The sequence below is a fragment of the Limanda limanda genome, chromosome 19, assembly GCF_963576545.1.
Source record: "Limanda limanda chromosome 19, fLimLim1.1, whole genome shotgun sequence".
In the NCBI taxonomy this organism is placed as follows: domain Eukaryota; kingdom Metazoa; phylum Chordata; class Actinopteri; order Pleuronectiformes; family Pleuronectidae; genus Limanda; species Limanda limanda.
In genome coordinates, this window is record NC_083654.1 from 19,783,976 (window position 1) to 19,798,021 (window position 14,046).

The 14,046-nt window shown below is 42.9% G+C and overlaps 4 protein-coding genes across 5 annotated transcripts; 3 read left to right on the forward strand and 1 right to left on the reverse strand.

Annotated features, from left to right (window-relative positions):
* Positions 1-35: 35 nt before the first annotated feature.
* LOC133025530 (fatty acid-binding protein, liver-like) lies at positions 36-1,544 on the forward strand. The gene is made up of 4 exons (XM_061092213.1): positions 36-174; positions 259-431; positions 1,172-1,261; positions 1,368-1,544. Exons 1-4 carry the CDS (start codon positions 66-68, stop codon positions 1,416-1,418), a joined length of 423 nt encoding a protein of 140 aa, XP_060948196.1. The 5' UTR covers positions 36-65; the 3' UTR covers positions 1,419-1,544.
* A 456-nt stretch (positions 1,545-2,000) lies between these two features.
* Positions 2,001-7,163, forward strand: LOC133025532 (serine/arginine-rich splicing factor 10-like). Of its 2 annotated transcripts, none has more exons than XM_061092214.1 (6): positions 2,001-2,148; positions 3,638-3,742; positions 4,750-4,853; positions 5,091-5,262; positions 5,346-5,399; positions 5,691-7,163. In XM_061092214.1, the coding sequence occupies exons 1-6, from the start codon at positions 2,084-2,086 to the stop codon at positions 5,911-5,913; spliced, it is 723 nt and encodes a 240-aa protein (XP_060948197.1). In that variant the 5' UTR covers positions 2,001-2,083; the 3' UTR covers positions 5,914-7,163. The 2 variants fall into 2 exon arrangements, with proteins under 2 accessions (XP_060948197.1, XP_060948198.1); XM_061092215.1 differs by having other exon boundaries at positions 5,091-5,202.
* A 2,133-nt stretch (positions 7,164-9,296) lies between these two features.
* Positions 9,297-10,805, forward strand: LOC133025533 (gap junction alpha-9 protein-like). The gene has a single exon (XM_061092216.1). The coding sequence runs from the start codon at positions 9,297-9,299 to the stop codon at positions 10,803-10,805; it is 1,509 nt and encodes a 502-aa protein (XP_060948199.1).
* Positions 10,806-11,819: 1,014 nt separating this feature from the next.
* Positions 11,820-13,418, reverse strand: mycbp (MYC binding protein). The gene is made up of 5 exons (XM_061092217.1): positions 13,130-13,418; positions 12,894-12,966; positions 12,744-12,792; positions 12,114-12,243; positions 11,820-12,035 (listed from the first exon to the last, which is right to left on the reverse strand). The coding sequence occupies exons 1-5, from the start codon at positions 13,142-13,144 to the stop codon at positions 11,991-11,993; spliced, it is 312 nt and encodes a 103-aa protein (XP_060948200.1). The 5' UTR covers positions 13,145-13,418; the 3' UTR covers positions 11,820-11,990.
* Between the last annotated feature and the right edge of the window lie 628 nt (positions 13,419-14,046).

The following is a 14,046-nucleotide window of genomic DNA, read 5'->3' on the forward strand; positions in this document are numbered from 1 at the left end:
TAAATAACAGGGAGTTTAAAGTCCCCAACATGACAACCAGCGGTTTGTGACGGGATTAACACAACATGCACAACAAACACCCAAAGGCAGCAGCACAACCAGGAGCTATGGATTTCAGCGGCACATGGAAAGTTTATGCTGAGGAAAATCTGGAGGAGTTCCTGAAGATAGTTGGTACGGATGTTTTGTCATATTTGAGGGATTGATTAATTGATGCACCGTGAGCAGACATGTTTATTTGTTATCTCTGGGTTTCAGGTGCACCTCAGATGGTCGTGAAAATGCGCAAGGAGATCAAACCGGTGATGGTGATCGAGCAGAAAGGAAAAGATTTCACCTACACCATGAAAACTCCTGTCCGCACCAAAGTTCACTCGTTCAGCCTCGGACAGGAGTCAGAGATGGAGTCTCTGGATGGCAAGAAGTTCAAGGTAATTTCAAACAAAGTAACAGAGGAACAGATGTCAGAGATGATGTTTTTAAGGGTTAAGTCTGTAGTTTTTTAGTTTTGTGTATATAATGAAAACAGTCGTGCAGAGATATCACAGATCTCACTTAATATCTGTAGAGATTATTGAAGGTTTCACCCATGGGACTGAAATGTAAAAGATGAAGATCTTCTAATGGAGGGAGGAGTTTTTCATGAAGAAGAGTCACAAGAGAGTGATTATTTAATTTTCTTATTTATTTGTAATTTGTTACTGAATTTTTATTTATTTTTTTAGAGGATGGCATTGTTCTTGACTGCATGCCATATTTTTTCCACTTCAATTCTGTTTATTGCCTTTTTGTTTCTTTTAAATAAAACCCTTCCATCCTTCCTCATCCCCATTTACCCTCATAATAACACTCTTAATATCAAAATATAAAGAAATAAACATACATTTAATTAAAAATGGGTGAATGTGCTTTTTCAATTCTCCCTCCTCTTCAATTTAATGTTTCTATATATAACTCATTAAAAAACCAAACCTTCTGGACATTAAGTTATTTATCAAATGTGGTAAAGTCAACCTTCAAATATTGTGTCTCTAGATATTCTGGCGTATTCTTTTACTGAGAAATCCTCCAGGTTGATGTGTTTATTACAAACATGTTTTAGATTAGTAGGAAACGACCCTTTCTGACAGTTGGTTCAGTTCTTCACCCTCTTGTGTGTGTTCCTGTGCAGTGCACCGTCAGAGAGGAGAAGGGGAAGCTGATCGCTGAGACGGCTAAATTCACGTCTGTCCGAGAGATCCAGGGAGAGGACATGGTCGAGGTTAGATGCTTTAATTTTAATAATCTGCTGTAAATGTGAGATATTCTGTTTTAGACAAGAACACAGACCCTGTGTGAGTCATGTTTGTTTGTGTCTCTGCTTCCAGACGGTCACTTCTGGATCAGTGACTTTCATCAGCAGAAGCAAACGAGTTTGATTGGCAGCTGTCGGCTCATCCATCGACCTCTGACCCTCTCAGCCTCCAGCCAGGGGCCCTCTAGAAGTCATGAAGGAAGCTTTATACATTTTAAATCATTGAATAAAGTTCAATAATAAACCAAAATACTTGTCTGTATTCAGTTCACTACAAAAAAATTTAAAAAAGACTCAACAGACCCCTGGACACACTTGTAAAAAAAATCATAGAGCGAGACACAAAAATGACACAAAACAATAGAAACAATGCGTCTTGTGTGTCTATGTGGGCGTTTGGTTCCTTTGATAATGTTTTGTGTGTCACTGTCTTTGTGGTTGTTTTCTTCTTCTGTAGTTCTGTTTTTTTGTGATAACTTGTGTTCCTTGAATTAGTTTATTGGTCATTTTGTGTTTCTTTGATCATTGTGTCTATTTATGTTTGTTTCTTTGTCTCTTTAGACAAATTACCAACATAAATCTAATCTAATTTTAAACACTTCACATTGCAGTTCACCCTCCTCGCCGGGCGGTGGCGGTAATGTACCTCGTCACTGTTCGCCCTCAAAGGCACCCGGACGAAGAAGAGCAGCGAACAAGGCGCCTTTTAACTGCGCATGCTCAGCGTAGTTTCTCGCCGCTGTTTTTTTCCGTAGCTACGTTTTTCCGCCGCTCCGGGACTTTAGTTTCATGGCCAGACACATGAGGCCTCCGAGCACGTCTCTGTTTGTCAGGAACATCGGCGATGAGTCCAGGTGAGTCCGCGTCCCGGCGCCATCACCGCCGCGGGGTCGAGCACGATCCCCCCTCTAACCCTCCGCTAGCTCCGTTAGCTTAGCATGCTACTGCTAGCCTGACGTTGAAGCGTCGTGCAGAATAATAATGGAGTTCGTTCTCACTGATGTTCAAAGTGAAACAGAAGTTTGATCTTTAGTGCAAAGTGTCCTCGGGGACATCCTGTGTCCCGGGGACGTTTCTGTGTTTGCACTGAGATCGAGTTTTTTTAGCAAACGAGCTAACCGAGCTAGCGGCTGTTAGCTAACAAACACTCAGGTGTCCTCAAATTAACACGTGAACAGAACCGTGTGTGTTTGTTGTGATTCGATCTGCAGCGAACACAGTACACAGGCCCAATATTTAACATTATTTAATTTAACTTATTAATTGTATCTGCCTGTTTACATTGTTTTAACGTTCTTAAACGGTTTAGTCCCTTTGAGTTTACACATGACGTCACATAAAAGCAAACATAATATATTCACGTGTTATTGACACAGGTGGATGACGTGTTAGGTTATTTTATTTATATAATATCACTTTATAGATCCAAGCAGCAAAGTATACAAATACTTTTTACTTAACAACTTGTATTCAGAGTATACTTTGTATATTATGCAGGAGGAAACCTTTAAAACTTAGAAGATTTGATTTGTACATCAGTGTAATAAGCATCAACCTGTAGGTTTCACACAGGGACCCGAGTTTGAAACATTATATTTTAAATTCTACAGGTTGTATTTGATTTTTTTTCAATTGAACTTTAATGTAGAAACTGGGATTTCACATTTTAATTGCATGTTAACAAAACGTGCTAAAGGGACAGTTCACAAAACACAACAGAACAAGAAGCGTCTAAAATGAAACTCACTTTGTGTTAAGTGCACATTATTGATTCTGATATTTCCCCCACGAAACTGCCCTCAAACTTTTATTCATCATGAAGCAACACTATGTTTCTCACATTTTACTAGGGTTAGGGTTAGGGCTAGTTAAAGCTGTTTTTTAATAACTTCTACGTCTTTAAACTGATCCACGGTTCAGTTTCACTCTCAAACCTGCTGGACCTGATTGTGACAGTTGAAGGAAACATTTTACATATTCAGTCACTGAACTATCAAACTCTTTTTGATGAGGCTATTTGTTTAAAAAAAAAGTTGCATAGTGTTGCTTTAAAAAACGTTTGCATATATTTTGATAATTTGGATTTTAAGAAGCCATATTGGATCATTCAAATTAAATTTCACTGGAAAAGTCACTTCTAATCCACAGTGACTCCAGTTAGATAACAGGTGCACTATGCAAAAACAGGTGGATCAGCCTCCAGGTAAGAAAGACAATGTCCCGTTGTGTTTTGTGTGAAATGTCCCTTTAGCTCAGCCACCAGCTGCTGTCACATGGTTGATGATGTAGGTAGAGTTTCCCCGTGATGGTCAGTTGAGTCATACTTGTATTTACGGTGTTCAGGCCTGAGGATTTGCGGCGTGAGTTTGGCCGCTATGGGCCGATAGTAGACGTCTACATCCCACTTGACTTCTATACACGTCGACCAAGAGGATTTGCATACATTCAATATCCTTTCCCAATCATGTTTTAACTGTGTTCTTTTTCATCTTGCTAACAAAATGATTTTTAACTATTCTTTCAGCAGTGGTGTGTGTTTTTTATTGTGATGTTTTCCTTGCACCTAATTTGATTGAATATCTAACGCACATATTTCTCTGTTATTGCTTCAGAAAATGTAAAAGCATCCAGTTGTGGAACTGGCCTCAAAGAGTAACAAAGACCCTGTGTAGAGTAGCTGTAAAGACAAGTCACACAGGGGCCTTCAGGATCAGAGAGGGGGAAAAGGTTGAAAAGAGAAAAGTAAAGCATGAAGAGGAAAAGGGAACAAAGACAAGGCTTGGAAGTGGCGGCAAAGAATGGGCAAAGAAAAGAGGTTTAAAAGTCAAGCAGGAAACCCGAGTCTCTGTGGGAGTCGATTAAAGAGTGTAAAGATCAAGATGAAGTTCAAGGTCAAGCAAAGGTAACGAGTCTGAATTATTTTGTATCCTCCTGAGACGAATCCAAGAATCTGACATGACCTCAAAGTCAACTTGTCCCTGTGATATCGATGACTTTTTTAATTTTTTTGATCAAATCTATTTATTAAGCAACAATTTGATTTGTGTTTGATTTGTTTATTTATTATTTATTTTATACTTATCCGTCAGACGATGATTTGATTTGTGTTTGAAAATCTTGCTTCATCTTTAATCTCTACAAGAATCAACTGATGGTTTATTTGTGTGTTGATATTTTGTGTGTGTGCATAAAATTCTGTTTTAATCTCTTAAAACAAGCCACACTAATTTAGGAAAATGTTTTACCCTCCGTCTTGCTTACATGAATATAATATAATGTTAATGAAGACGGTGTGAACAATATAATCATTTTTTTCCTGTTATAATGGACTTGATCAATTCTGTTATGCAAAGACAACTAGTTTTTCTTTTGCTCGCTGCTTGGTCAAGAGGAAAACATTGATTTACATTTGCCCAAACACATGAGAGCGAATACGACCCTTAACCACTCAGCACATTCGAGGACGTGCGAGACGCAGAGGATGCTCTTCACAGCCTGGACAGGAAGTGGGTTGGTGGCCGGCAGATTGAAATCCAGTTTGCACAGGGCGACAGAAAGAGTGAGTTTCTGACCAAACTTATACTTACCTACATCATTTCTGCTGTGGATTCAGATTTAACTTGAATGTTGGTGACTGTGTGATTCCTTCCTGGTGATATCACCCTGTTTAAACACCTATTCATCGAGGAAACAGCTTGTTGTGTTCATGAGGCATAAAACACATTTAATGACCAAATTTACTACACAACAGTATGAACAGTCGTGTTCCTGTCTGAACCGTGTCCCATTCCATCAGCTCCCAACCAGATGAAGACGAAGGAGCGGCCTTCTCCCGGCAGATCCTCTCGATACGACGACTACGATCGGGACAGCCGGCGCAGACGCTCCCGCAGCCGCAGCTACGACAGGTACAGATCCCGCAGCCCGTCGTGCGAGCGCAGGCGCAGACGCTCAGAGAGTCCGCGAGAGTGAGTGTTCCTCTTAAGTGATTTAGTCTCATTAGACTTTCATTTCAAATGGGAACGGTGAATAAGCTCTTTTGTTTCCTCAGATCTCGTGGGCGGATGAATGGAAGAGGAAGGAGCAGGAGCCGTGAGGAAGACAGGTACAACTTCCCTTTAAGTTCACTAACCATTCAGCACCATGTCAGATTCTGTATGTGTTTGTTCGGCCCTTTTATATTTTCCTGGGTTTCCACTTATAATATTTCTACCTCCAAGCCAAACTGTTCCCTGGTTGCATTGGTGTAATATTGGGCTGGTGTGTCTTGTTGCATCTTAAAGTGGAAATCTTGAAGTGTTATTCTTATCAAACTTTCTTTTCAACAAACTATTTTTGCCAGTTCAGCTCCCTAACCTCCGCTGGTTTTCTCTCTCTCAACCTTCTGCGTCCTCAGATACAAGCAGCGGCCGAGGAGAGAGTCCAGAGGAAGATCCCGATCGCGCTCCAGATCGGCGCCTCAGCGAGAAAACATCAACCAAGCTTCGACCTCCCATTACCCGGAGGAAGAGGTGCGGCGTGCACACTCCCCGACCCACTCGCGCTCCCGCTCGGTGTCCAGATCACGCTCCCGCTCTCGCTCCAGGTCCTGGGCGGGACGCAAGTCAGGAGGACGCTAGGAAGTATCCGCTCCCTCCTTTAAAACCTTCCTTCAGCTCAGTACCAGAGCTGGTTGTTTGTTAAGAAAAGATTTGTTTGACATGAATGTAACGTCCACTGAACCATTTGTAGAAAGTTTGTTTTTGCAGCTTCCTTTTATGAACAATACCCAAGGTCCTTTGCTTGTTTTTATAAAATAATTTTGGTAATCTTTCCTGATAGGATCATAATGCAGTTTGCAGGTTCTATGTTCAGTGGTAGTCGGCCAGGAATAATCTGTTGTCTTTTTTTTTTTTTTTTTTTTACATACAGTTGCTGATAATTTAGTTTTCTAAACCCTATGCACCCATTTTTGCAAAAACAGTATTTTAAAAGGAATCCAAGTTGTTATTGAGTCAGAGCAGCTTCTTTTCAGACATGACCTGAGGTCCGGACATTTTCTGGAACTTTCCCACCTGCCCTCTGGGAAAATGTCTAAGTTAGTTCACGTGAGAATACAGCAGGAAGACGTCATTGAAAAACAGGTGAATAGAAGACGTGGATAAAGAAGTCAAGGATGACTTCTTGATCTCCTGCTGTGTTCGTGTGTGGAAACATCCAGATCCACTTCTCCAGAGTTCATATCTGAAAACAGCTGGTTTTGTCCCACGTGACCAGTTTTCTCAAACGTAGATTCAAAGTTTTTTGGGCGGTTCTTCTCTTTTTTTACGCAGCCACAGAGATAAATGTGTGTCTCTATTAAGAATCAATTTAAAACTCAGCTTGATTGATAATTCATCACGTTGCACATTATTTATAATCTTCCACTTTTACTCTCGGCTACAAAACGAGTTTTCCTGCAGCAGTAATGTGACTTTGAAGGATGAAAACTGACACTGATGGATTAAACTTCAAGTTGATATTTTTATATTTTAACATTAAAACCTCTGGCTGCCTGGACGGAATAAAAAATACAAAAAAAAATCCCGATTTGAAATCTCTTGTTTGGACAAAAATAACGCGATCTTTTTAAAAAGTGTTGTCGACCAGAATCTGTTTGGACATTAATCCGTTTTCATTTTGTGGTGTTTTCTGTAACAGTAGAACCTTTTTCTAAAGGTGTTTCATTTTCCAACACTTCCTCAAAAATCATCGGGTCTTTATCCGACTGTGTTGATAGTTTTTCTGAGCGGCTCTTGTTGTCACGGCATGTTTTATCCTCCCGATCTTCTCATCCGTAGAAAGAAACTGTTATTTTGAGTATTAAATGATAACGTTCTGTAAAAAGAAACGACGTGTGGCTTCAGTTTGTTAACTTTGTGGGGGAATCCTTTAAGCAGAAGATGTGAAGGAAACATGGGGAGGAACTGAAATGTTTCCCTGGTTCACAGACTGTCGCTCTGGGTCCAGCCTTGTTCATTGATTTCCTTTTAATGGAACAGTAGCTGCAGGAATAACTGAAATTAGATTCAGAGATGCAGCCATGTATGAAATCGGACGTGTCCCATCGATCAGACACGCCTCTGAAAAACAATGATCAAACAAAAAGTGCAGTTACATGAAGCCTCAATGTTCCACTTCATGAAGTCAAGCAGGTACCAGTTAAATCACGTTTCAAAGATTCAACACAATATGTTTTCTACTTCTAGTTAATATTTAATTTATATCCTGAATCTTATGTCTGTAGATAATCACAATTTTATAAATTAAGATCACAGCCTCGCTCTGAATTAACTTGAGTTTTACTGAGTGGTCACTTTCTATTTTAACCACAGTTCTATAATGTATAAACGAAGAGAACCATATGAGTAATGGTTCTTTTCAGGAAGATTATTTGGAAATGAACAAGAATAAACTTCATTGACACAGCTCCTTTATGAAACTAATACAGTAGTAAAACATTAAAATACAGAAATCGGCTGGAAACGATCACTTCTGCAACATGGATTCTTCTGGAGGTTGAATATTTCTGTTTTAACTGAGTGAACAAGAACTTTATTACAATTTTCAGTCGTGGGCAATAAACCAAATCAAGATGTGAATCCACTTTGGAATCAGATGTGATTTCAGATTAACTCTCATACAGGGAACCATCCCAGCGGAGGGAACAACCCAGTGCACCAGTTGTGTCCAGTGGGAACTTGAAGGATCAAACCAGTTCAGGGTCCTTTAGGTTCAACCAGACCAACAGTGGAAGCCGCTGCAGCCCAGTTCAGCCTCAGTCACTGTCGGGGCCGGACGCTCTCACTGCTGCAAGGTAAATGGCAACAGAGCATTTCACCAGCATCCATCGATTTTCTCTCTCACGGACTATAAGTGGAGGCGATCGGCTTTATTTGGTTTTGGTCCAGTTTTCACCGACAGTAAAGTCGTCTGACGTCGTCGGGAGCTTTTTTGACTTTTTCCAGAAAGGATAAAGAAAATAAAAGATGATCCTGTGGGACTGAGTTCAGCAGCAGCCGCAGCAGAAAGGCTTTTATTGTGACATTTCATCTCCAACATGAAGGTGAGTCAGTGAGACATTTGATATTTCTCGTTTTTTGCTTGTGAATAACATCACAGGTTTGATTTATTGATTTATATTTGATGTGATTGTTGAGGTCGATTGATTATCTGTTATCGCTTGATCTAATCCCATTAACGCCTATAATTAGAGCATTCAAATCATTAGCTCAAGGTCATACACACATTAGTACAGTGTCGTATGTGTTAGTGTTCAGCTGTGACACGGTTAACTGGTTGTGTGGTGTCAAACCTCGTTAAAGATAGAATATAGATATTGTAATTGAGTAAAAGAACAAATACTCAGATACAAGCCCGAGTCCTGCCTTCAAAACTTGACCAGAGTCATGAGTGTCAATAGAAAATGTGCGTACAGTATAATATAATCAAGTTTGTGCCAGAATATACATTTACACTAGAATCTGAAAGGAAGCTCCAGCTGCAGCTAAATGTATAAAAGTAAAACTACGCAGACTGAAGGGAAGTGAATGGAAGTAAAATGGAAAAAAGTCAAATTGATCGATCAGATTTTTGCAAACTGATAAAAATTGATATCAATATTCAAACATTTCTGTGTCAGGCTGTGAACTTTACACTGCAGCTTTGGGAAGTCAGTCATTTATTTATATTCTTATTTATGTCTGAGACGCAAATTTCAAACATGACCAAAGTTTCAGACTTATTTAATTCTTTAAAAAGAGGAATAGTATAAGTTTTACTAAAATAGAAAAACAACTACTGATCTTTTTGATATTGCTGCCTGTGTTTATGTAAAATAAAACTGAGCTGATTTAACCTTGTTGGGTTTAAAACCTCCCAAGTATTGATCAGCATCAAAGCCAAAAATCCAGTATTGATTGTTAAGGGATGATCTTGACTTTGACCTCTGACCTCACCGACTCCAGCCCTGCTGATGTAAACGATGGGGGACTGGAACTTCCTTGGAGGGATCTTGGAGGAGGTTCACATCCACTCCACCATGGTCGGCAAGATCTGGCTGACCATCCTCTTCATCTTCCGGATGTTGGTGCTGGGCGTCGCCGCGGAGGACGTGTGGAACGACGAGCAGTCGGACTTCATCTGCAACACGGACCAGCCCGGCTGCCGAAACGTCTGCTACGACCAGGCCTTCCCCATCTCCCTCATCAGGTACTGGGTGCTGCAGGTCATCTTCGTGTCCTCGCCCTCCCTGGTGTACATGGGCCACGCCATCTACCAGCTCCGGGCCCTGGAGAAGGAGCGCCACTGCAAGAAGGTGGCTCTGCGCCGGGAGCTGGAGGCGGTGGACGTGGACCTGGCCGAGGCGCGGAGGAGGATCGAGAAGGAGATGAGGCAGCTGGAGCAGGGGAAGCTCAACAAGGCGCCGCTCCGAGGCTCCCTGCTGTGCACCTACGTGGCGCACATCGTCACCCGCTCTGTGGTGGAGGTCAGCTTCATGACGGGTCAGTACATCCTGTACGGACACCGGCTGAGCCCGCTCTACAAGTGTGAGAGGGAGCCGTGTCCTAACGTGGTGGACTGCTTCGTGTCCAGGCCCACGGAGAAGTCCGTGTTCATGATGTTCATGCAAGGCATCGCCTGCATCTCCCTCTTCCTCAGCCTCCTGGAGATCATGCACCTGGGCTACAAGAAGCTCAAGAAGGGCATCCTGGACTACTACCCGCACCTGAAGGACGACCTGGATGAGTACTACGTCAACAAGTCCAAGAAGAACTCCGTCGTTCATCAGGTTTGCACGGGAACCTCGGTGGGACGCAAGACCACCATCCCCACAGCACCCAGTGGATACATGCTGCTGTTGGAGAAGCAGGGCAACGGACCCAACTACCCTCTGCTCAATGCCTCCTCGGCCTTCATCCCAATACAAGGAGACCCCGGTGCAAAGCCAGACGGCCACAAGGACGGCAAGGAGGGCGTGCCGAGCCCCACGGAGCAGAACAGCAACTCCAACAACACCAGCAGCGAGACGCGTTCACCTCCCGCGGACAAACAGGAGGAACCGGAGGAACGCTCTCCACATCACGAGGACCTGGAGTGTGCTCGCTCCGAGTATCCCACCCTCCCTGTGGCAGACGCCTCCTCCTGCCCGACACTGTCAGGGATCGCGAGGAAGACTCGGAGGGTCAGTCCGCCCTGGAACTGCTCCACGGTGGTGGAGGGGAACGGCTCGGACAGCGGCGACTCCTACCACGGCAACGGCAGCAGCATGAAGCTGCGCGGCAGCCACGTGGGCCCCAGGGCCAGGATGCTCTCCAAGGCAGACATTAAGAGAGCGAGCAGGTCTCAGAGCCCGGACTCAGCGGGGGAGCTGAGCTCGGTGTCTCGACACAGCCGCGAGAGCAACAGCCCCACGGCCTCGCCCACAAACCGCAGGGTGTCGGTGGCGAGCAGCGCCAGCAGCAGGCGAGCTCCGACCGACCTGCAGATATAAACAGACCTGTGGGTCATAGCCTGTACATAAAGATGGACGCCATGACAGTTTCTACAAAAGTGAAGCCAAAACACATCGATGGCCCCCTGGTGGCCGGCTTAGTTCAAATTTTTCTAAAGATAGTTTCAGGTATTCTACGTAGATCGTACTAAGTGTTTATTTTTTTACGTTAAGTTTGTTTTTAATTGGATATTTGATCCTTTAAAAACGGGTGAAACATCCTGATTGACAGCTGACACTGGCTCCTGATTGGTCGAGCATGCTTATCGGATGGACCCCGAACCTGCGACTCCCCACCACGATCTCTACTCCGCAGGTTCCGGCTGCAAAATAAGTCAAACGTGCAAGAGGGCGACGCCCATATATTTTGGGAAATGGAGTCGTGTCGTCCATCTTGATTTACAGTCTCTGCTTTGGATGCAACAGAAACTCAAAGATGTTTGTGCCACTGAAAACAAAAAGCAGCAAACTTTTAGACATGAATCTGCTCTAAAAGGTTCCCAGACCAGTGAACCGATTTGTTTGATTCACATCATGCAGGACGGGTACGTGCATCAGACAGATTTTAATGATCCGGTCGGATGGAACATCGGTGGGATGGAAAACTGAACCACAGATCTATAAAGTTGTTTCAGGCCACAACACAGTTATGCAACCGGATACTGTTAAATCAGTGACACTGAATTAATTCAGCGTCGGTTCCAACATATTTGATCCAGCTAAAAGTACTTATGAAATCACGCTTCATCACAATGGAAAACACCTCCCTCCTCTATAGTATGAACAAAATAAAGCTTCTTAAATGTGCTGTCATCTATCAGACCTCTAATTCTCATCAGGCACATGAGCAGCGACCTGTAAATTAATGCTTTTTTTTATGAAATTGCTTTTTTACTTGATATTCAAAGGTTAAATTAATATGTCCAATAATATCCTTAAAAATATTTTGTGTCTGTATTTCAATGTGTAAGAAGAATCTTGTGCTTTCGTTTACAAACGACGATTGACACCAAATGCTGAAAAACACATTTTTAATGTGAGAAAACAAAAGTTGCTTCTTGTTGCAGAACAAAAACAAACAGTGACTTTGTGATCACCGTATTATTATGTAATAAACATTTACATATTCGAAAAAAATGCCTGTTTTGCGTATATTTAGTGGAAAGAAGAAGAGAGAACGTGTCTCTACTCTGCGGCGCCCTCTTCAGGTGATGCTTCATACTGCATGATCTGGAAAATGAGAGGTGAAGGTTAGAGGTCACAGCAGCACAGACACTGACACCTTCACTGGGGATGAAGGATTCTCACCTTGTTCCTCAGCTCTTTGTTCTCCTCCATGAGCAGGTTGCACTTCTGCTGGAGATCGGCGAGCTCCATGCGAAGAGTGTCAGAGTCCGCCGGCTCCGGACCAGACCCCCCGAGGTGAACCTTTATGAAACTGCAGGGCGAAGGGTCAAGGTCACAGCGTTCTGATTGATCTTTGGGTTTCACTAAAGCAGGTTTGGTTCTTTTCATACAGATTCATGAACGCTAGATAATAATAATTTTGCTTTATGGTCACGAGGAACAAGCTTCGTCTTCTGCCTCCATCTACTGTGTCTTCTTCTTCTTACACACAAATTGAGAAAAAAGCACGTACAAATTAAGAGAAGTTAATCAATTTGATGATGACACACACGCTGCTAAATGAGAAGTGTGAAAAGGAAAGTGGTGAACCTGCTGCAGCTCAATGCTTTGTGAGGTTCCATCATCACTGACGAGCATCTGACCTGTGACCTCACAAAGCATTGAGCTGCAGCTGGCCCACCTTAGCTGGACCTGGACCAAATCCCCATGATAAATATTGGTTTTAGACCTATGTGGGGGGGTCCTCGGGTCTCAAACCATCATGTCAGCCACATTAACACCAGTACAGCTGCTCAGGCAGGTGAAGGATACTCCAGGGCGTTGTTGGGTTTGTCGGTCTCCTCATACAGAGCCACTAGAACTGCAACAGGGAAAAGAGACGTGAATCAGCTGAGCACAGGGGGGGGGGAGCTCCCAGTGGCTCCCAGTGACTCCATGCTAACCAGCTGGTTGTGTACTCACCGCTGGTGATGGTGTCCAGGACCCCGGACTTCTCCAGGTACCTTCTGAACTGCTCCCGCTTGGACTCTGCGGCCTGGAAGGAGACAGACAAGAGATCAAAGCCCAAGAAGCCTGTGGTGCGTTCAGGGCCCGGCTACACGATGCTAACCAGCTAGCCACCAGCTAGCCACCAGCGTCGGGCCACAACATTCCCAGCACACAACCAGTAATAATAACACAACGAGTCGCACACTTACTCTGTGATGCGCCATGACGCGGGGACAACTGTTTAACTTCCGGTTGTTACTCAGCAGGAAACACCGACAGCTGCTGTTTGTGTGTTTGTTTGTTTGTTTTTCTTCAACGCACAGCGATCGCTCCAGTCGTTGCCATAACAACAGGTACACCCCGGAAGACGTGATAAAGGCGTTTGTAGTTTTTGAACTGGTTGAATTAATGTTTTATAGAAGAAGAAGAATGACTATGTTAAGGCTGAATAAAGGTTTATAATTATATTTTACAAATACAGCTCGTCCTGTCGCATTTAGCTTGCAGAAGTTGGAGGAGTCCGGGTTGCCAGGTTGGACGAAAATAAAGTAAATTCAACGTCACGAAAGTGTTGTTGAATTTCCACAATTATTTGTTTTAATAATGTGTATTCACTCTTCTTTATTCAGTTTATAGTTTTCAAAAAAAAATGTAATGTTTCTACAACTCGTATCTAAAGCGAAAATTTTCCACAGATACAAAACTTTTTTACATTTGTACAAAATATTTGTATTGCTGAAAAAGATTGTATGTATATGCACAATATTCTAACCATTGACAAAATAAATCCACTGCTACCAATCCTGTTTTTAAATATAAATACAACATACCTGCATGCTTTAACTTTTTCCCACATGCAAAGAATATTTCTACTGATACAAAACAACAAAAAGTACAAGTGACCCTCGTTTGATTCCATATTCTGAGGTTTGATGGATTCAAGAGCTGGAATTACATTTAAATGAGGAAAAACAACCCGACCTGGCAACACAGCTGTCAGCCAATCACCGAGAAGCCTGGGCCAGTTGTTGATCATCTGATTTACGCGGCATATCCGCAGCGCCGATCTATAAATCATGCGAGCTTTCCTCAGCGCGCTGTGTCACATCGGGCGCGTCCCCTCCAG